Source organism: Armigeres subalbatus, chromosome 2, assembly GCF_024139115.2.
Source record: "Armigeres subalbatus isolate Guangzhou_Male chromosome 2, GZ_Asu_2, whole genome shotgun sequence".
Classification (NCBI taxonomy): Eukaryota; Metazoa; Arthropoda; class Insecta; order Diptera; family Culicidae; genus Armigeres; species Armigeres subalbatus.
Genome location: NC_085140.1, coordinates 320803366 through 320826583, shown reverse-complemented (window position 1 = coordinate 320826583; position 23218 = coordinate 320803366). Strand labels below are relative to the sequence as shown.

The following is a 23218-nucleotide window of genomic DNA, read 5'->3' as shown; positions in this document are numbered from 1 at the left end:
AGTCAAGGAATTCGTCTACTTCGGATTCTTCCTAACAGATGATAGTAATGTTGATCATGAAATTCAAAGACGCATCATCTGTGGAAGTCGGGCCCGGGCTACAGAAGAAATTGCAGTCACACCTACACCAAACGCTCATAAGACTGGTGATCCTCTACGGATATTAAACTTATACCATGCTCGAGAAGGGCTTGCAAGCACTCGGGGTATTCGAGAGATGCGTGCTTAGGACCATTTCTAGTGGAAGCAGACGGTGCATGGCGGCAAAGAATAAACCAACCACGAGCTCCCCAAACTCTACGGTGAACTCAATATCCGGATGCGGCAAACCTGGAAGGATACAATGGACAGGTCATGCAAAAATGTTATTTGCTTTCGTTCCGGCAGGTACAAGAATGCAGTTAGCTCAACGAGCTGATCAAATACAAAACGATATTGCGAACGGGGGCGCAACCGTGGTTAGATATTAGAAGAGGTCTCGGTCCGTGTATTGTAGCGTCAAATTGTTATCTGTTTCGTAGAGCCAAACAACGCCTCGAAATCTTTCGCTTTGTAGGAGGAAGAGATGTTAGATACTTCGTGTGACGAGATGAACGCATCGCATCCAACGCTTATCAACTGGAGCAGGAGCCAACAGCTTTTCTCCGAATATAACAAAGTATTTATTTATTTAGGTATTTAGGACCACCAGCTCGACGGCTCTTATTTTGGATCACTGAGTGCAAATTCCTCTTGGTGATCCAAAATAAGAGCCCCCATAAGGGTGGTCCAAAATACATTCTTTACCCTATACTGACTGAGGATTAATCACCGTGGAAACTTTTTTGTTGTTTGGAATGGCTTTTTTCGGTTTCACCGAAACGAAGTATGTACAATAAGTTGGCGGAGGAGTTGAAGCATATGTGGCATCTAGAAGACGTGCGTTTAATCCTGGTACATCAACAGTTCGCTAACTGGGCGCTTTTTAACTGGACTGCTTTTTAACCGGGCGTTCGCTAACTGGGCCAAAGCCCAGTTAAAAAGCAGTTATCCGTAAAAAACAAAAACAAACACTAGACTGCGAGGGGAGTCTAAATTATATATTGTTGTCGTTCCATGTAAAACATTGATCATAACAATACATTGTAAATCTCCTCGACATCCCAGTTAAAAAGTGGCGCTCGTTAACTGGACTGATGTTCTAGCCCAGTTAGCGAATGGATGCTGTAGCTATTTCACTAACCGGAATTGTCCCGACATCTAACATCTAAAAAAAATGTAATTTCAATTCAATGATCAAACATTGTGTACAACATAATAGGCTTAAAACATTCGATTGTCGATATTTGAATGATTTTTTTGGATTGGAGTTTTCTTCCAGCTTTTGTGCCAAATATTAACGGAAAAAAGCCATGCTTTGAAATATAACCTCCGAATAAAATAATTTTCAATCTAACTAAAAAGAAGAACAAAACAGATGGGCAAAATTATTGTGTACATTTATAAATAACGCCTTGAATCAACATAATCATTTTGGTACTCCTTTGATGACGGTATCATTAAAAACAAGATCAACGTTAACGTACGCTAATTTGAGTGTATCAAAAACTAGAAGTTTAGTCACGAAGAGGGCTACCACATCTAGAAGTAAATTTGGTAATAATCAAATATAATACCTCTGCGAGAGATTTTTTTTTCTAATGTGAAAAAATGTTATTGAAGATTAATTCTATGCTCAGTTAGTTAATAACGTTTTACTGCAGTGCAGCAAGCACTTGCCAACTATTTAATAACAAAACCTGAAGGTAACAAAGTATCAGAAGCCAATATCTATTAACATAACACAACATAACATATCCAAGAAGCGATATTGATATTCGATAACAGCTGTTTGTGAACTAGGTAATACCTACAAAGTGAATGAGAGTTTATTGCAGTATTGGTTTAGAATTAGTCTAATTGAGTTACGTGTCTCCGTGTGAGTGTTACGTTACTGGGTGTTGGTGATAGTTGTTTGCTTGCTTTTGGGTTATAGTTATTTTCTCTTTTATGGTAAAGTATTTCACTCTTGGTTGTTCTAAACTATAAGATATTCTCTTCCTATCGTCAATCTAAGGTTAGCTAAGTTTGTTCGTTTGTTCTAGACTAGATAAAAAGAATTGGTAAGTTCTTAAATTAGCGCAACTCGAACATAGATCAGGTAAACGTCTACAGCACGTCAACGGTCTGGCGGAATTCTATGGGACCGCAAAACTTTACTCGCCTAGAAACGGGAAATTTTGTGGTAAAGAGAACGTTGTACTTGCAACTTCTAGTGAGTGGTAAAAAGTGTTCTACAACGCACAATGATACGAAATGGTCCACACTTACCTGGTATTGTTCTTCCGTTTCGATTAGTCCTTTCACCGCCACGACTTGGTACTGGGGAGCTCTCATGGCTGCCGAGTTTTTCCGAATCAGTCGAAGTGAATCTTGTGACGACCCCAGCGCCGCTACTTGACGGGGACCGTGGCTGGGATCTAATACCAGTAGCGAAAGCCCAGAGGTACGTTGCTCAATTCCAATAATCGTTCTCGAGTGACCTACGATCAGTTATCATACGAATTCAAACCATGAAAATATTATTCTGTTCAGCCTCAGGCCTACCTTGGTGCTGCAGGTACAAGGGCGGAGTGTGGATTCTTGGTTCTTCAAAGTAGCGCAGTACCCAGTTGAACAATTCAGGATGGCGCCCATCAGAAGAGGTGGGCCTATGAAAGTCCACCAATTCGCATCGAATTCGGAGCCACGACATGACTGTGACAATTTCCGTAGCACCAATCCATTTCCGAGTGTTGTACAGCTTGCAGCCTAACTGTTCCGAGCCTTGTACGTCAAACCCTTGGGCCCAGGCAGCTTCAACCATGCGTTGCAGACGAGAGATACTGGGCATTGCCGTACGGGCTGGGCCATGTGATCCCCATGCCGAATACAGTGCTTCGTTGTAAGCGGTGTTCTGTTTATAAAAAATGAAGATAAAATACTATGAAACCCTAATTTTGTGCACTTAAGATTCACGAAGTTAAAACTTAAGTGTACGAAATTAGATACTTTCCGAAGCGATTCGATTATTCACCAAATGAGTTAATCGATGCAAATTTGTATGAAAAACCAAATCGCGTTTTATCAAAATCACAAACGTGTTTGCTCGCGCGTGCGTGCTCGATGATTGAGCCTTTCAAAAAAATCAGATGGGTTATGTACAAGACACAACCGCCCAACGTAAACTACGTAAGGCAGTTTTGTTCATTGAGGATTGTAGTGCCATCATGCATGAATATTTTGGGGTTTGAAGCATTTGATGAAATATTTCAATAGAAGAAGCCCTAGGGGAGCATCCTCTTTTCCGTTTGCAACATTTATTATTCAGAAACATTCCAATCATAGGCATATCTTGTTTTTCGTGCATCACTAGAAATCATAAAATGTCGTCAAATCCCATCAGAATCATGGCCCAGGGATTCGCTCATGATTTGAATAGCAATTTGCATCATTGCATGATATTTACGTGTTCTTCATTGTTGAATGCATTGAACTAACTGTTTTTCGTCTAAAACAATGGCTAATAATTGCATATATAAACAAAAATTTCAGGTAAATTTTGAGAATTTTCAAAACATTCTTTAACAAATCCGAGGAGTTTTTTAATTTTTTTTAACATTTTAATATTTATTTTTTACTAGCAACCCGACGAACTTTGTTTCGTCTAAAATTGATTTATTCTCTGATTAGTTCTCGAGTTATGCAGAAATTTTTAGTTCATTTGTATGGGAGCCCCTCTTTCCAGAAGGGGGAGGCGTTGCAAACCATCATAGAAACATATCTTCCCTTCCAAATCTCCACACGCCAGATTTGGTTCCATTTCCTTTATCTCGAGTTTTGATGATATTGGTGTTTCATTTGTATAGGAGCCAGGTTTCAAAGAGGAGAGGGGTCTCGAACCATCTTAAGAACCTTCCCCGGCTCCAAAAACCTCTGTATTCAAATTTTCACGCCGCTCGATTCAGTAGAAGAAGAAGAAGATTACCCCCTCCCACTTGACTTTGCGGAGACCAGTAGACCTTGACCTTGCGTAGACCATAATCTTTCTATATAGGGGAAGTGCACCGGTTTTAGTAAAGTTAGTGCCTATTTTGGCCAACCCTGCAAAATACATATTTTTCCAAAATAATCGATTAGTTGAAAGCAGCGTTGTACCGTGAGGGATATATCTTTTGTTGGAACTAATAAAACCCTCGCGAATTGCTTTATTTTTGAGTTATTCGTTAAATTGGCCAAATTAGGAACATGGCCAAAACCGGTACAGTTTCCCTATTAAAAATGAGTTGAGATTTCCTTCCTGACGATTTAACTCGCGAACGGGTTGACCGATTTGCAAGATTTTTTCCCTAACCGATTTGTTTTGTGATCCGCAAGGTTTGTATATACAAAAAGTTGATGAATTTAGCGGGGAAATGTAAAAAATCATTAAAATACAATTTTGGGTCAGCTGTTGGGGAAAACAAAACAAACCCATATAAATTGATCTAGAGTGCGGTGCTGCAAATAGTTCATTGTGACATTTTCAACATCCGGACAAAGCTGGATTTGTTTCGCTAGTTTTTAACAAATATGAGTAACGGCCTTATTAGTTTTCAGTTTGCAAAAAAATGCTCAACATTTTTCCAAAGTCGTTTTTAAATATAAACATGTTTGTGCAATTACATTGCGATGATTGTATTACTAGCAAGGGCATTGGCATTGATAACAATTGATCGTCTCATGCCTGCACAAACATGCCCCTATCTGCATCACTTTTTATACACCATGCACTACATTACGCATTTTTGTTACATTTGTTTCGACCGCGGTCACCGGTCCGGCTCCATTGTTCTACTTTTTGTGCGAAACACCGCACAAAGGGAGAGTCCAAAAGCCAACCGCACTGAACGGCGACGGCCGAAACGAGACTCTTGCGGACAAGAAAAGAGGGTGCTGCCAAAATGATCCGATACCCTATGTTAACGTTCATAACCCAAAGTTTCAATATAATTGACAAATTGGTAGAGAATTTCCGAGTCGATTGATACATAAATCTCAAAAATCCATCGGAAGATAAAGACGCTATTAAAGTTCAAAATCTTACATGATTTCGTGACGGTCTCGAATTTGGAAATTCCCATTTGTCACCCTGTATCCGAGTCTTCCCCTTAGACGTAGTTTACGTCAAAACCGATACTAACCTGGAGCAGCGACGATAGCATCATTTGCAGATTCCGATAGCCACAACCCCATCCTTTATCTCCGTAACTTGACGCGTAGTGATCGACACTGGAGCAAACGTACGTCTTCAGAACGTTCGGCGAGGACGAAGACAACGCCAGCACACGAGGTGAAACCGATTTCGTGCAAGACGATCCATCGTCAACGCCGTGGGATTCCGCCGCTCGCAATCCAACCTGCCGCTCGTAATAATCAGCGACGCTCATCTCACCTGCATATACCGCCCTCTGCATGGCAGCTGCTGATTGCTCTCGAAAGTTTCCCTGATCGTCCATACCGTACTGCGCTCGTAGCATCTCGAATTCTCGCTGCTCGCGTAGCTTTTGAGCTTGTTTCTCCAAATCCGGTTCCTTTGAACTTGGATTCTGTGGACTTTTGCTGAAATGTTTCTCGATGTGAATCTCCATGTCTGCTGTTTTCATGTGGTCGAACGAAATTCCACAGACCGGACATAGGCTGCCGGTGAGGCTTCCATTGACAGCCGCAGCAGCCGGCGTGCCTCCATTTTGTCGATCTGCCTTCGCAGGACTTAGTATATCACGATGCTCAATGTTCACGTGTAACTCTAGATCCGAGCCGGATTCGAAGGTTCGCGCACAAATAGGGCACTGTAACGCGCTTAAAGTATCTGCGTGGGTATTTCCGCTAGCACCAAGATTTACGCTAGGACTCAACGGGTCAAAGTGCGATCGATTTATATGCTCTTCTAAAACGGATGGGTTTTCGGTCGTGTAGGGACATAACAGACACTGCAACGGACTGGGCTTCGTAGTGGTAGTTGCGACTGGTTTATGTGATTTGAGCTTGAGACCTAGTTGTGATCGAAGTGGAGAGCCCTGGCCGCCTGCGCCAGTACCGTTCACAGTTGCAGTACCACCGGCGCCAGACACAACACCACTAGTACAACCTGCTCCACCGCCATTCATCACCACTTCCTTCCCATCGTTTAGCATATCACAGCTTTTGTTGCTTGTACTAGTTATCGTCACTTCAGGATGCTGCTGGTTGTTCAACAGATGCTGTTGATTGACCTTACTGCTAGAACCTGACATTTGGTTATTGCTACTGCTACTGGCACTCATACTACCGTTACTGATACCGTTCTGCTGACTACCGATACTGGATTTGCTACTGGTGCTCGTCGCCGAGGTGCTCATCGAAGAACAGATTTTGTTATGACTATTGGTACCATTGAGGAGCTGCTGCTGCCCGCAGGAGTTAGTCACCGAAGATCCATTGCCTATGCTTGGTTTACTGTTGGCATTCGAAACCGGGGTGAGAAGCTCGGATGTAATTGAGGGCGACAAACCGCGGCAATCCGAGATGGAATCAGAATCACCATCAATACTGGAAAATAGAAACAAGAATCGAATGATTCGAATATGTAGACTCGAATATCAACGTTTTTACCGTAGGGGGAAAACTAAGCATACTGAACATAAACGTTAAATTGAACAAATTTTATCTCACTTATCCATATTTATGACTTTTATCTTTAACCGATTGACTAGCAACAAATTCAATTTTATAGTTCTTATTCCAAATAGGGTAATGACGGCTTTAGCAGGTTTTGTTCTATTATTGACAGGGTTTTTTTTATGATTGATTATCCACAAATTTGGCCCAAACATTCTTTGCATATCAAAGAATATTGTGGCCAAATTTCATAAAATTCAGTCGACAAAAACCCCCCTGCCAATAATAGAACAAAACCTGCCAAAGCCGTCTGTTCCCCTATTTGTTTTAATACATTTAGAATAGTTATTCACATTATTAGGAAGCGTTGTTGGATTCTTCCATATTTTCAATATTCTTTTTTTTTTGTTTATCTATTTTCATGATTATTTCATACATTTCATTCATTTCTTGCACTGTTTTTTATTTACTGCTTTTAAGTCATTCTTGTTATATCCAATTAAACTTATTCAATATTGATTGGCAAATTATTTTAAAATACATATAACAAGATGTATTTTGTTAAGAAAATTATTTTGAGCTTTTTAGTGGAATGTCTTCACTTGTCGTAAGACTAGTTTGTACCTTCCCATTTAATTCCACCACTTGATTGTACCTTGACAAATACAAGTCAAGTACGAGACACTGAAGACAACCTTACTGTTGAGGTCGAAATACGTATCTGTCAAGGTACAATCAAGTGGTGGAATTAAATGGGAAGGTACAAACTCGTCTTATGACAAGTGTATTTTCTTTCCCATCGATATCAAGCAAAAACATAATCATAATTTGCTTAAAAATAAAAATTAAAAAAAAAGGTCTCACCTAGGCGTCTGATCGTCAATAAAGCTCATTAGCTCATTCTCCGGTGTCAAATAATCCAGGTGAGCTTGATTCACGTGCAGCAGCAACTCAGCCGCCGGTACCCCACTCAGTCCACAGAACGGACACTGAGCGCTTCCCTCTACATGGCATTGTCGGGTGTGATCCCGCATGGCATCATCAGACAGACCGGACATGCCACATATCTCGCACGAGTGCTCCTGCATGTGGATACCATTTGCTGCCGCTGCTGCTGATGGGGCTGTAATTGGCGGTGCTCCGTGTGCCTCTTTGTTGCAACTGTCCTTGCCGTTGCCATGATTAGACATTTTTCTCTCTGAAAGGAAACCAAGAAGACACTTTAATAGCTCACTATCGGAAGAATCGTGTCGATAGCATTACAATCTAAATAGAATTTTGATCCTGTGGCGCCACTAGAGTCTGCAACTATGTAGGTACAACATATACATAGAAGCTAAGGCAACACGTTTTAGGCACGGCGTGTTTTAGGATAATCAATAAAATAAAATGCACAACATTTCTCACTAAAGTATGTCAATGTGTGAGCCTTGAATGCTAGTCGCGGTCGTTGTGATCTCGCTTCTTAGCTTTTCTGAAAACATGCTACTGTATCCCACTATCGGCCTACGATACGGATCCGTTCGACTGCTACTACACTGTTGCAACAGCAAGAGTAGGGTGACGATGATGAGCAGTGTGTGTAGTGTTGAGCAAGAGAGAACATAAAACATATATTCCGCGCATTGTTCTCCAATGTGTATCTTATCGTTATAGTTGTCTTATATGCCAAAACATGTTGTCCAAAATTAATGAACAAAAAATCGGAGGAGAGAATATTTGTTTGGCTAAATTCCTCCCATTCCCGTTGTTCCCAACGTTCATTAATCGGCCGCTTTGAATAACTAACTTGGTTTCTAGTATATAGTTCGTACATGCAGATTTCTATTGATATAAATATGATAATGATAAATCATCTGGTTAAAATGCAGCTGAGGCCGGGCACGAGCTGCAGGAATTTCCATATTTGCTGAAATTTACAAGGTAATTTCTGTAAATAATGAAAAACGTGGCAAAATCTTATTTTTTGGTAACAGAGCAAAAACCTGACCTTTCCTAACTTAAACTTTAAATTTGTCATAATAAATTTGCTTTGAATTGAACCAATCGAATAAATTCGAAATAAATTAAATAATCTGTTAAATTAGTAAACTTAAAAGTTCAGCGGTTCAAAATTTCTTGTTATTCTTAATTCTTGTTATACTCAACGCATCCCCGGGCCGTGGCCAATCTACGTTGTATGACACTAGGCAATACGATTACACTGCTGGCTTAAATTTTCAACGTGACGATTCCAAGTAACCAAAAGTTTCTTTAAGAGTACGTTTTTCGCTTAGCAGCTCAATGAAGCTGATTATAAGCGAAAAACGTACTCTTAAAGGAACTTTTGGTGACTTGGGTTAGTATATAGAACTCATGAAATCAATGTGAACTCGACTAGGGGTCGTTCAACAATGATGTCACAGGTTTTAGGGGGGGGGGGTCTAAGATTTTGTGACACTACATATATTAGGTATACAAAAAAGCGTGACAGAGGGGGGAGGCGGGGTAGGAATCTCAAAAAGTAGTGGACGTCATATTTGAATCGCCCCCTAGTGGAGAACTTATTCCAAGTTAGTGAGGCTTGTGATAGACCCTTTATCACAACGGACCTTTCCATCCACTGACTGGTAGGTTCGAGCGTCCCGTCCTCTGCTTCAGACCCATAAGGGGTCCGAAACAGTTCAGGTTCAGGGTATTAAATTTGTGAAAGAATAGAAGATAGAGGAGGAAAATGAGCGGTTTGCTACGACAGAGTTCGTTATAGTTTAGAAACTTTTCAGATGATTTATACTTATGGTTGAAGGGAAATAGTTGAAATCCGTTTTCTGGTGATTGTCGAAAAAGCTATGAAGATTGATATGATAGAGGTACGTGCAGTTTGGAATTAGTATAATTCTGTTGGTTTTAGTTTGAAAACCCTCCCTCCCCAGGCCCCTCCCTCCCAGGCCATCTGCGAGTTGTGGTGCCTGCCTAGGATGTGGTGGGGTTTGACAGTGGGCTCTGTTAAACCTCTATACAAAGCTGCATGTATCCGCAAGTAGGCTCCGCCAAAGCGACCGTGTGCCGCTCAAAGCGCACAAGCCCAAGTCCTGGTGTTAGGTGGGACGCTAAACAAGCCTGACACGACGGCCCTCCGACGAGACAGGAGGTTTGCGCAGGCCCAATAAGCCGCCTTTAAAAACAACCATTACGAACGACATAGCAGATAATACGACTCGATATAATCGGCAACGACCTACACACTTAAAATTCTGAGTTTACCGATTGCCGAGAATCCAACAGCCGAGATATTGGTAATAATTTCGACGAATTTCGATAAAAAGTCATCAGTAATTGTTACCGAGATCTCGGCAAAAAATCAACTTTGCCAAATTTCTGCAAAATATTGACGAGATTTCGGAGAAGGAGAAGGAATTACCGAATTTCAGTAAAAAATATTACCGAGATCTCGGCTGTTAGAATCTCGGCAAAAATTTAGCCGAGATCTTCAAAATAATTTAAGTGTGTAGGCGACGAATAAAGGATCACGATTGTAAGCTTGGAACATGAAACTGCAAGTCGCAAGGCTTCGCAGGTTGAGATAGGATAATCTACGATGAACTACATCCCCGCAACTCCGACGTCGTAGCGCTTCATGAAATCTGTTGGACAGGACAGAAAGTGAGGAAAAGCGGGCATCGAGCGGCTACCTTCTACCAGAACTGTAGCACCACCAACGAGCCGAGAACCGGCTTTATAGTGCTGGGCAAGATGCGCCAACGAGTGAGTGGCAGCCAATCAACGCAAGGATGTGCAAGCTGAGGATAAAAGGCCGTTTCTTCAACTATAGCATCATCAACGTGCACTGCCCACACGAAGGGAGACCGACGACGAGAAAGAAGCGTTCTATGCACAGCTGGAGTAGACATACGATGGTAGTCCGAAGCACTCCACAAGGCCACATGGAAATCACCTAATCAAGTAACGGAAAACCAAATCGACCACGTTCTTATCGACAGCAAATTCTGCTCCGACATCCACGAACGTACGCACTTACCGCAGTGCGAATATTGTATCCGACCTCGTTGCAGTTTGTCTGCGCTCAAAACTTTCGACGGTGTACAAAACGCGTCGGAGTCGTCCGCCGCGGCTACAATACGGTATACTAGCCGAAGACTACGCGTAGTAGCTGGAAATGGCACTCCCAACGTAAGAGCAACTAGGCGCAGCGTCTCTTGAAGATGGCTGGAGAGATATTCGATCCGCCATTGGAAGCACCGCAACCGCTGCACTAGGCACGGTGCTCTCGGAGCAGAGAACCGACTGGTATGACGGCGGATGCAGCATGGGCGAGATTGCTGGAAAACCGCACGATGGCGAACGAGGCACGATACAAACGGGCGCGGGACAGACAAAACTCGATTTTTCGGAGGAAAAAGTCCCAGCAGGAAGATCGACCGTGAAGAGACGGAGCAACTTTACCGCGCTAATAACGCACGAAAGTTCTATGAGAAGTTAAAACGTTCACGTAAGGGCCACGTGCCACAGTTCGATATGTGCAAGGACATAAACGGGAACCTTCTTTCAAACGAGCGTGAGGTGATCCAAAGGTGGTGGCAGCACTACAAAGAGCACCTGAATGGCGATGTGGCAGACAACGGTGGCTGTATGATAATGAACCTAGGAGCACGCGCGCAGGACATACGACTTCCGGCTCCGAATCTCCAGGAAATTCAGGAGGAGATCGGCCGGCTGAAAAACAACAAAGCCCCTGGGGTTGACCAACTACCAGGAGAGCTGTTTAAACACGGTGGTGGGGCACTGGTTAGAGCGCTGCACTGGATAATTACCAAGGTTTGGGAGGATAAGGTTTAAGAGTGATAAGCTGGACTGTAGCAACTACCGCGCAATCACATTGCTAAACGCCGCCTACAAGGTACTCTCCCAAATTTTATGCCGCCGACTAACACCAATTGCAAGAGAATTCGTGGAGCAGTACCAGGCGGTTTATGAGTGAATGCTCTTCCACAGATCAGGTGTTCGCCGTACGTCGGGTATTGCAGGAATGCCGCGAATACAACGTGCCCATACATCATCTATTTATCGACTTCAAAGCCGCATATGATACAATCGATCGGGACCAGCTATGGCACCTAATGCACGTAAAACGGATTTCCGGATAAACTGATACGATTGATCAAGGCGAGGATGGATCGGGTGATGTGCGTAGTTCGAGTTTCAGGGGCATTCTCGAGTCCCTTCGAAACGCGCAGAGGCTTACGGCAAGGTGATGGTCTTTCGTGTCTGCTATTCAACATCGCTTTGGAAGGGGTAATACGAAGGGCAGGGATCGACACGAGTGGTACGATTGTCACGAAGTCGATTCAGTTATTTGGTTTCACCGACGACATAGATATTATGGCACGTAACTTTGAGAGGATGGAGGAAGCCTACATCAGACTGGAAAGCGAAGCTAAACGGATTGGACTAGTCATCAATACGTCGAAGACGAAGTACATGATAGAAAGAGGCTCAAGAGAGGACAATGGAAGCCATCCACCACGAGTTTGTATTGATAGTGACGAAATCGAGGTAGTTGAAGAATTCGTGTACTTGGGCTCACTGGTGACCGCCGATAACGATACCGGCAGAGAAATTCGGAGACGCATCATGGCAGGAAATCGTTCGTAATTTGGACTCCGCAAAACGCTACGATCGAATAGAGTTCGCCGCCGTACCAAACTGACCATCTACAAAACCCTTATTAGACCGGTAGTCCTCTACGGACACGAGACCTGGACGATGCTCGTGGAGCACCAACGCACACTGGGAGTTTTCGAAAGGAAAGTGCTGCGTACCATCTATCGTACAAGTCCACAATACAACAATACAACAAGGCCACAAATCGGCCATCTTGGAAACCAGATCCTTTTTGTGATTTTTCAAGAGAGTTTTTCAGACAGAGCACTAAAGTGGGTGTAATACAAAGTGTCGACACTGACTGTCAGAATTGGAACAAGATTCATCTGTAATTCCCATACAAAATCGTGTTCCAAACGAGCAGGAGACCTGTCAAATGCGGCATATGTCGTTACTCTTATGTACAGGACTATGGGGAGAACTATAACGCGCATAGGAGGGAAACAATAGTAAATCTTTTTGTTTACCTATGTTGAACGATCGACCTAAACTTCAGCACTGTACGAACGTTATTACGTTTGATTTCAGCTTTTGGGAATGGGAATGGAAAGCATGTGGTGGATTTGATGTTCAGCATGGGATTCATTGTATAATCACATTAAAGAAATACTTTACGCTTTCAATTTTTTTTTTAGATACTAAGTATCTCAAAACATTTTCTAGTTTAATTCTCAGAATGCTCTAATAAATCAATGAGCTTGAGCATAATGACCGTACATTTCGTAGTTGCTACTCTGTTATTGACCAGAACAATCGCAATTGCACAAGAAACCAATGGATGGGAGGATGGGATTTGCTCTCCAACCTCAATGTGCACAGTTTGAGAGCTCTATTATTTATAAAATGGTCGACAACAGTGCGTCCTCACGGTCTATCGGCGATGGGAAGGAATTGATAATGCAATCATTCGCCCACTGCAAGCCGAGAACACCTCTGCACTCGCCACGAGTTCATGCGGAATTTTATTGGAATTTTGAAGTTAGGTTATATGAGGTTAGGTTCGTCTTGACTCTTGGTTAACGGTTGCCAATGTGATAGTAATGAAAGGTTGATGTACATTCTTATTGGATGCCGAAACGAACTTTTTCGTTCATTTTGAATTCTAACAGATACCTGAGCTAGTTTGTCAAGTTTGTAGGTATAGGATAGACGATAAAAGATGGAAATGATATGCTAGACATATATCAATTGCTCACGCAGAAAAAACTACGTTAAAAACAAACATATTCTTGGTAAATCCAAACATAAATTCAGTTTGTTCTGGCATCAAACATAAATATGTTTGGATCAAACATATTGTTGCATTTGAAGCGAACGAAAACTTTTTTTTGAATCAAATGTGCGTTTCAAGTTGTTTCAACCAGCTAAATGTTTGAAGCAAACATGGATATTATTGTTTTGGTTCGACCACTCATAATATTTTCTTATCAATTCTACCAATTTTCATATTCTGGTAGCATTTGACTACCAGATTTCACAATTCCAAACATTCATATTTCATTTACTTACCTTTCTGTACCTGAAAAACATCCTTATCATCAATTTGGAAGCAAGAAAACATATGATTCACTCTTGCTCCTGCTCCTCTGTTGACTTCCGATCGGATCCGATCCGAACTGAACTCGAGTTTTTGTTTACTTTTGCAAGAGCGAGCGATGGGCTGCCCACTAGTGTATGTATAAAACAAACAGAGATTTAATTTGGTTTTAAAAATAAATATGTTTGATTCAAACATATTACCATTTTGGAAATAAACATGTATATTTTTGAAGCAAATGGATGAAATTTGTATCCGTGCTAGACACATGAGACATATATGGAAAGACACAAAGTAGAATTGTAAAATGAATGGAACAGGCCTGGGATTGAATCCACGATCTCCTACGTATGAGGCAGTAGCCATATGACCACCAAGCCCGTTATATCCTGACCACCAAGCCCGTAAAACCTAGGAACATTAGTGACGTGCAATAATGATGTTACCCGCGAGGTGAAAAGGCGTATTGCAGCTGCAAATAGGGCTTATTACGGACTTCGTAACCAGCTTAAGTCCCGTAGTCTGCAAACGAAAACAAAACTCGCGCTGTATACTACTCTGATTCTTCCGGTGGCTTTATACGGCCATGAGACATGGACGTTAAAGGAGGCTGATCGGAGAGCTTTCGGAGTGTTTGATCGTAAGGTGCTGCGGACAATACTCGGCGGTAAACAGGAGAACGGTTTCTGGCGGCGTCGCATGAATCACGAATTGTACCAGGTGTATAAAGGGCTGGATATTATTAAGCATATACAACACGGCAGACTACGGTGGGCTGGTCACGTTGTTCGTATGCCGGAAGAACGTCAAGCGAAGATAATATTTAGTAGAGAACCCGGAAGAGGCCGCAGGCTTCGTGGAAGGCCGCGTACACGATGGCTTTTTGCAGTTGAAGAGGACCTGAGGGCGCTCAATGTTCAGGGCGACTGGAAGCGATTGGCCCAGGATCGAGTCCAGTGGAGAAGGATACTCCATTCGGCGTAGGTTCATCGAAGAGCTGTAGCCCATCAAGTAAAGTATATCTTGAAATTTATTTCATATTCAACGAGTACTTTAAAGCTCATTTCAGAAACCTTGTGCATAAATCATTGACATCGCAATTATAGTTATAAAGATATGAAAAGCAGACTCAAAATGTTGAAGCAACTACAACTTCCGTTGTAATCCATGCCTAATATCGCATATCCCAAAACCAGGATGGGACTCTAATTACGCTTATGAAAACAAGCGAGATAAGTTTTAATCTTGAAGATAATGTTTATATGTAGCTCATCGGCTTTAGTATACTTCCAAGTGGATTAATACTGAGATGGCAAATAGGTATTCAGCTTTCCATTCAATGAAAACCATAATCCGAAAGAGAACTCAGGTTATGCTACATCAGAAAAAGTGTTGTTTAGAAATAGGATGATACATTGATATACTGCCTAACACCCAATACCAACCAATGACTTTCAAAGAAATTTGGGTTTATAAGAGCATTCATCATGGATTTGATGCAAAATGATTTCATATAGTACCTATATTTTCATGTAAGCTTATTAAAATTTAAATACCGATGTTCATTAACAATAAGAGAACGTGAAACAAATTTGTTTCGTAAAATAAAATAACACTAAAATTAATTAAATCGTTTTTCATCTATGCTTTGTACATAGGACACATATTTATACCAGACCCACAATAGGCATGAAAGTGAACTCCGCATACCTACATTTACATGATGTGCACGAATACAGAACCTTCGCTATCATTGCGGAGGAACTTCAAAAACTGTACATATATTGATTTATGCTCATTAGACAGCCGATAGCATTCGTCCCTACTAAATAAGCAACATATTGAAAACGATAATATCAACCGTAATCTAAGGGAACGAAAAATTAATGCACTTTATGTGTGATTCGCCGTCACCCCCCTTCCCACTCTGACTTAGGTGATAAGGTTCCGAAGCCCCTTGTGCTGCTCATTGATTGCATGTTTCTAATTTGGGGGCTACCACCATTGTAGGCAGAAGGCTTTTAGTGCAAATTTTTCTTCACTATGTTAGAAACGTGTTTATCGATTTCATCGAGATGATTTCAGAAAAGGAACAAAAAAACATCAAGGAAATTGCTGCGCCGTACTGAGTTCGATTTTTCACTTGAGAAAAGTCAATAATCCATATTTACCTCACACCACACTCGTCGATTTTGCAGGTCACTGGTCTGGAACTTCAGCAGGACGGCGGCAGAGCACTGGGACAGAAACGGCACTGATAACGCATTGCAAAGGCTACTTGTTATTCTGAATCAATTGACTACGAGGAACCTTCGTTATTCGTTCTGAATTGCTAAAATTTCAATCCGGTACTCTTCGCAATCACTCGAGGGACCAGTTCAAGGAACTCTTCTTATATCACAACACACATGTACAATTTCGTATCTGCTCTATTGGCCACTACTTCGCTACTTTTCAACGCTGATTTCGCACTCAATCTACCGTGGTTGGTTCAGTCCTATACGTTTCAACACCTGCTGAACCAATTGGCGAGGAAATAAAATCGCTTTTTGTACAATTTCTTCTGGATCACTTTTTATTGCTGGGTATTACGCCACCGCCATCACACACTTCTGTTGCTGCGATAGATGCCCGATCTATCCTTCCCGTAGGTATATCCTGTCTGATGTGTTCGGTAACGATGAGCGAGAAGTACTAAAGGGCCATCACATTGCTCTCGTACTAGAATGGTCGTGGTCACGCTATGCCAGAAGGGGATTAATATGTGAGTCTTGGATTGTAGCATTATATATTATAAATTCAGTAGAAAACCGAATTATAGCCGCTATCGAAATTGGATTTTTCTCACAATCCATACGTTAAACCTAATTTCGGAAGTGGTGCGCTGTACAGCAATAGAGGTAATACACTATAGAGGACGCTTGTCGCTGTCGTCACTGGCGAAACATCTTTTGCTGGCGAGGATAGGGCACTAAATGTCAACAAGGGAAAAATCAGAACGTTTTGACAGATAGGTACCCAACATGTTTGGGGACGATAACAAAGGGAACCGCAGCGACAATCGTCCTCTATAGTTTATTACCTCTATTTGTACAGCACATCACCAAAAGAAAACAGCGCACCACTTCCGAAGTTAAGTTTAACGTTTGGATTGTGAGAAAAATCCAACTTTGTTAGCGGCTATAATTCGGTTTTGCACTGAATTGATAATACTTAAATCTCAGTACCTAAATAAGCAATGCACAATTATATGAAAATCATATAAGTATTACAAAAATATGTTTTCAATTAATAATATTTCAATTAATAGTATTTATACCTAGGTATAATGAAAACGAAACGTATAATGAAAGTTGGATCGCTAACTTTTTCTGAATGGTTGAGTAGATATTTATAATTTTGTAAATTTAAATAAATAAATTTTAAATTAAAATTTAGAAACCACCTTCTGAATAAATGTTTATAACTTTAAACTTGGTTTTTCAAGCAAAATCATTCTTGTGTGATCTGGAGAATGATTGCTTGAAAAACAAAATATTACCAAAAACATGACATGGAGATTGTAAAAATCGTGACTAGTCGATTTCCAGACACGTTTCCAAATATGAACAAATTTAAACGTCCTAACAACTGTAGACGACGAAGGAATCGCCCTTCCAGTTGCTGCAAAAACATAACCAGAAATACTCTCGAGTAGGCATTGAACCGTAATTTTGTCCAGAAATGGTCTGACATCAATCTCGCACATATCACGTGAGTTCCACCTTTCTACATAGCGTGTGTTGTGCTTCGATATCCAACAGCATGTCGTATCGTGGTCCTGTGCATGGAATGGTTAGTAGATGTAAATGCAGAACGTTATTCGAACTACACATTCTATTCTCTCTGCAAAGTTACTCTCTTCGTAGCAGCAAGATGTGCATGTGGTTGCTAAAACAGCGGGTATCTTGCTCACTTGCTCCTTCCCAGTTCGGTGTGTGTGAATCGTGGTCAGCGTAGTTATGAATGAAAATCCTGTTCCGAGCAGCTGGTATTATGTCAAAGGCAATGCAGTTATGTAAGAGTGACATTCTTCCTACAGTGTTCATTGTGTGCTCTGATCCGACGCAATGTCAGAAGTGAAAATAAGGATTCATTTCTATAGAAAAGGACAACGACAGGACAATGTTATGGTGCGTTACCAGTGAGGTGTTCAGATACCTGCGTAACATCACAGACTATTATAGGACATAATTGAAATTGTTTTCACAAACTTACTTTGCAAGGCATTTATGCCGTAAAATGAAAACTATTACTTGCTATACGAAGAACAGAGCGGTAAAATGTATGGTCATAACAAATCTTAATATTTTAAGCACGCTTCCATCTCTTAAAGACCAATGAGGGAACGTCAATGTGTTGCGCTCTACCTGGGTGCTGCGGATAGAGCCGCTTGTTTGCTTTCAAGCGAGTAGAGGGATATTTTGGAATTAATCGGGTAAACGGAAATCTGCCAACAGACACCTTAACTCAGGTAGTATGGGGATGGGATCACCCGACCCACTAAAACCAAAACCCTTTCGCCAGTCCGTATCCCCCAGCCCGCAATTAAGCAATACATCAGGGAAGGACTATTGAGAACGCTCACGCCTATGCTAACGCACTCGACGTTATAACGCAACATCGACTTCAAGGGTGGTAACCTCACCACCCGTCGATCGCAAGTTATGATAGCAACCTAGTAACAACGATTGCCACGCGTGAACCGCAATGACCTCTATATCTACATACGGAGGTCCCCGCAGCCCACCCGCGACGTTTTTGTTGTCGAGGTGAGCATGGTGTTCACTGCATCTCAGTAGTCTTTACTGCAGCTGCTGATTTTGTTCAAAACGCCACCAGCGCTGTAGTTTTGACATCATCTGTTGAGACGCTGTGTTCACCGCATTCCATATAACCTGAGACGAGACCTGCAAAGACGGCTTTCTTTTTCCTTGTTTTGACACTTGTTCTTCTTTTCATCACAGTTGATCATCAATTCTCAACTGTTTCCTTGAGTGTTTCACCTAAATCCCGGGTAGAATCTTCTGAGCACAATAAACGTGTTTGCAATTTACGAATTTGTAAACTTATTTTTATAAAGATTTTCCTATCGGAAATAAAACATGTATTTATAACTGTTCAATAATAATCTGTCCGGCCATTGTAGAATACTTTTCAAAGTGAAAAAGTACTCGTAAAATAAAATCATTCGGAATACTTTTCGAGGGATACCAATACTTTCACACAAAAAGGTGCTGGGTTGCATCTGACAATTCGTGACAGCGCTTGCTGGTTGCAGATGAAGTTACATTTTTTTCCTCTTTGCAAGTCCCGTCCCAGCATATAACCTCTTCTCAACACATCCTCTCAACGAGGTTGTCCGGGGTTGTATCCATGCCGCTGAATCGCGGGCATGCAAACATCACATGCTCTGCCGATTCTACCTCACCTACACATTCCGGGAACTCCGCAGAATCTGCGAACCCGAACCAATGCGCTTGCAACCCGCAGACACATCAGCCGGTGTATTTTGCAGTTTCTTGGCTGTCAAACATTTCCCTTCTTCGAATTTCTGTTTTCGTGCTGCATGAAGGCGTACAGATGCACGAGACTCTAAATGACTTTACGGCTGTTTACATACATTCCTGCTCCAATCAGCTGGTGAATCTCGTGAAATCTCGTAACGAGTGCTTTTTAGTTGCATTCCTACTAATTTTCCACTCGAAATATAATGTGAATATATTTGTTACAAAAAATGCACAACTCAAACTAAGTTTATTTTTATTTCTTTCCCCAAATAATAACAATACTTCTCAATATAAGATCAAAAACGAACATAACCACAATCTTCAATGTTTGGCTCCGGCACAATAGAAAATTTTGGCTTCAGTTTGACTAACGAGCCTGGATTAAAAACAAAGAGACGCAATACTCCTACCTTTAACAACCTTGTGCTCGATTGGAACAACCGATTTGACAGCAAATGCGCTGTTCCAATTTTGACACTTCATCTCTTTGTTATGAGTGCAGCCTCTTTAAGTTTGACAACCAAATCGATTCTATCCGAACCACCCAGGTAAAATTTAGCTTATCGTCGATCATCACGCCCAGATGCTTTAATGACCTTACGGAGTTAACTGTGCAGGTCCCTACGTTTATCCTCGCTTGCTGCAACCCATGGTGGTTATGCACCACAACAACCTCAGTCTTGTGATGTGCTAACGCCAACCTGCTTGAGTTGAGCCATTCTTCGACTCTGCTAATCGCGTACGAAGCTTTCAATTCAATTTCGTCGAGAGTGTCGCCTGTGACCTGCATTACATCATCCGCAAAGCATTATATTTTCACACCAGCCGGGAGATTCAAGCGTAATACTCCGTCATACATGATATTCCACAGAACCGGTCCGAGGATCGATTCCTGTGGAACACCTGCTGACACTTCAATCGACTGCTGACCAGCGTCGGTGTTGACTAACAATATCCTGTTCTGAAAATAGCTTTTCAGAATCCTGCACAGATAACCCGGGACTCTCAAGCGATGCAGGGAATCAGCTATAGCTACCCAACTAGCGTTATTAATTACATTCTTTACATCTAGTGTAATGCACAGTACCTAATACCTTCCCTATTCAAACCACGCCCTTTCTTAGCCGTTTCCGTTACCAACCGAATTGCTTCGATGACTTCCTGCACTGAATCCGCTCCCCCGATGGAATCATCGACGTAGAAACCGTTGACGAGCGCAACCTTCGCTCGTGGATGGTGATTACCTCCGTCTTCTGCCAACTGATGCAAACACCGCGTTGCAAGAAACGAGGAGGGAGCTAATCCGAACGAGACCCCGCAACCGGCTCTTCTGGCGAGAATCTCCACAGAATACGTTGTGGAGGAGTGTCGTCGGGATGAATCTTCACTTGCAGGTACATCTTTTCGATGCTTGCAACGAAAGCGACGGCATGTTTGCGGAAGCGCAAAACTAAATCGAAAAGCGGATCTTGAATCATTTCATACGTCGCAACCGGCTCTTCTGGCGAGTATCTCCACAGAATATGCCGTAGAGGAGTGTCGTCGGGATGAATTTTCACTTGCAGGTACATCTTTTCGATGTCTGCAACGAGAGCGACTGTATGTTTGCGAAAGCGCAAAACTAGATCGAAAAGCGGATCTTGAATCACCGGTCCAGTCATGAGTACGTCATTCAGAGAACGGTTGTAGGTCGTCTTTGCAGAACCGTCGAACACTGGTAGAACCTTCGTGGTCGCGCTCGATCCTTTGATATCCGGATGATGAGGCAGATAGTAAGCAAGCCGATGATCATGCTTCAAATTATCTTCACTTTCAACTGTCATGTGGTTTTGATCTAAATACGTCTGCATTGCTTCGTTGTAACCTCCGCAAATCTTCGTCCTTTCCTAGTCGCCGTTCAAGCTGCATAAGTCTTCGTAGCGCCATATCCTTCGATTCGCCAATCATCTGCTCAAAACCCATTCGCTTTGGCAGTCGCACCATGTATCTCCCTGTCTGATCGCGTAAATGTGTGGCTTGAAAGAACTCCTCGCAGTCTTGTTCTTCTTGAGTCCGCCGTGGGACATCAGGTAACTCTTCTATCGCCCAGAATCGTTCAACTTTCTCAGCTAATGTTGATCCCACCAATACGTGTGGTGGCACGGTACCGGTTTGATGGTACTCAAATCCGTCTTTCCAGCTACAATCCAACCAAATACGGTATTTACGAAAAGCGGAAGTCCTTTTCTTAGGCGTATTTGTACCGTTCAGTAGAAGGAACTCATAGAAATCCAGCTTTCCACGCTCGGTAATGGCGGCTTGTCGGTGTGTAAAAATCAATCAGTCACTGTACTGTTTGACACTAGCTGGAGGAAAGTCCATTGGCGTTCCTGGGTGAGGGGAAGGGAAAAAAGGCCTTTTCGCCAGTGAGTTTTCCTCCAGCTAGTGTCAAAAAGTACAGTAACCGATTGATTTTTACACACCGACAAGCCGCCATTACCGAGCGTGGAAAGCTGGATACTCCAGTCCTAGCAGAAGATCGACGGGAGCTCTCTTGTTAAAACCTGGATCTGCTAGTACCATGTTCGGAGGCAAATTCCAGCCGCCAATTGGAATGGTCGTTGATGGTTGATCGTCAGTTACCTTCTTCAATACAAGGAAATCCACTGGAATTGCATATTCCGTAACGATTGAACCGATTGTGGCAGAAACCGAACCGTTTATCTGAATCTGCGCACTACCCACACCATAAACCGGTATATTGCTACCTTTCCGTGGCAGCTTCAGCGTTTGGCATAATCTCTCCGAAATCAAATTTGCCTGCGACCCACTATCAAGCAGAGCCCTTGCTTTGTGCAACCGTCCGTTGCAATCCTTCACCGAAACGAGCACCGTTGACAGAAAAAAGTGGACTTCTCGCGACTCATCTGGTATATTTGCCGCATAGATGGTTGCCACTGAAGATTGAAGTGCCTGCTGAGGAGCTTCAACGGATGCCACCGCAGTTGAAGAAACACCAGAACCGCCCGTTTGCGATAGTTTTGTGTCCTGAATTCCGGCCGATAAACCAGATCCAGATGCTGACCACCCAGGATGGAGTAAAGTGTGGTGCTTCTTGCTACACGTTCGGCAGCGGAATGGTGAAGTGCAATTTCGACAGTAGTGGTCACGATGAAGACAATTGCTGCACAGCTTCTTCAAATTCACAATCTGGAACCGCTTATCCAGTGCTAGCTTCGCAAAAGCCGTATGATTGGCGATGTTGTGTGGTCCACTGCAGCATACACATTTCGACGGCGACGAACTCTCGGACGTTGCATCCAGAACTCGGGTTTGCCCCCGAGAAACTCCATCACGTGCAAGAATACAGGATCTTGCTTCTTCAGTGCGAACTCTTCCCAGTCCTTTTGCGTCGCATCGTCCAACTTCGAAACTAACAGCTGTGTCAGTATCGAACCTCCCCCCCCCTACAACACACTGTGAAAAGAAACGAAGCACAGCACCAAAAAAGAAAACGGTGGATGAAAATGGAAAGAGGCTCACCTTTGATAATCAACTAGGCCTTGTATTTTATTTTTCACCCAACATGAACGAAAACTGCGATCCTAGATGCACCCTTCGTATACCAACCGAAACAACAATCTCACTCCAGTCCCAGCAATACGATCCGCAGTACGTAGAAGTTTAGTTCGAATATGTAAGGCTTAGGCAATAGCACCAACGTCTGCCGTTTCCAACGAGCTGGGAAGTTTCCTTCGTCCAGGCAACGTTGGAGGCTCCTGGACATATCTGAAGT

At 42.4% G+C, this 23218-nt stretch overlaps 2 protein-coding genes across 2 annotated transcripts in view; both read right to left on the bottom strand.

Annotated features, from left to right (window-relative positions):
• Window positions 1–1395: 1395 nt before the first annotated feature.
• On the bottom strand, window positions 1396–16554 carry LOC134212665 (zinc finger-containing ubiquitin peptidase 1-like). Its single transcript, XM_062690712.1, has 6 exons — window positions 16066–16554; window positions 7561–7894; window positions 5241–6627; window positions 2626–2974; window positions 2350–2561; window positions 1396–2242 (listed from the first exon to the last, which is right to left on the bottom strand). Exons 2-6 carry the CDS (start codon window positions 7884–7886, stop codon window positions 2198–2200), a joined length of 2319 nt encoding a protein of 772 aa, XP_062546696.1. The 5' UTR covers window positions 7887–7894; window positions 16066–16554; the 3' UTR covers window positions 1396–2197.
• The window catches only part of LOC134212666 (ribosome-releasing factor 2, mitochondrial), a 21583-nt gene continuing 14430 nt past the window's right edge, over window positions 16066–23218 (bottom strand). Inside the window, exon 5 of the mRNA XM_062690714.1 lies at window positions 16066–16635. The gene's annotated coding sequence lies outside the window, so the exon portion shown is untranslated. The remainder of the gene's footprint in view (window positions 16636–23218) is intronic.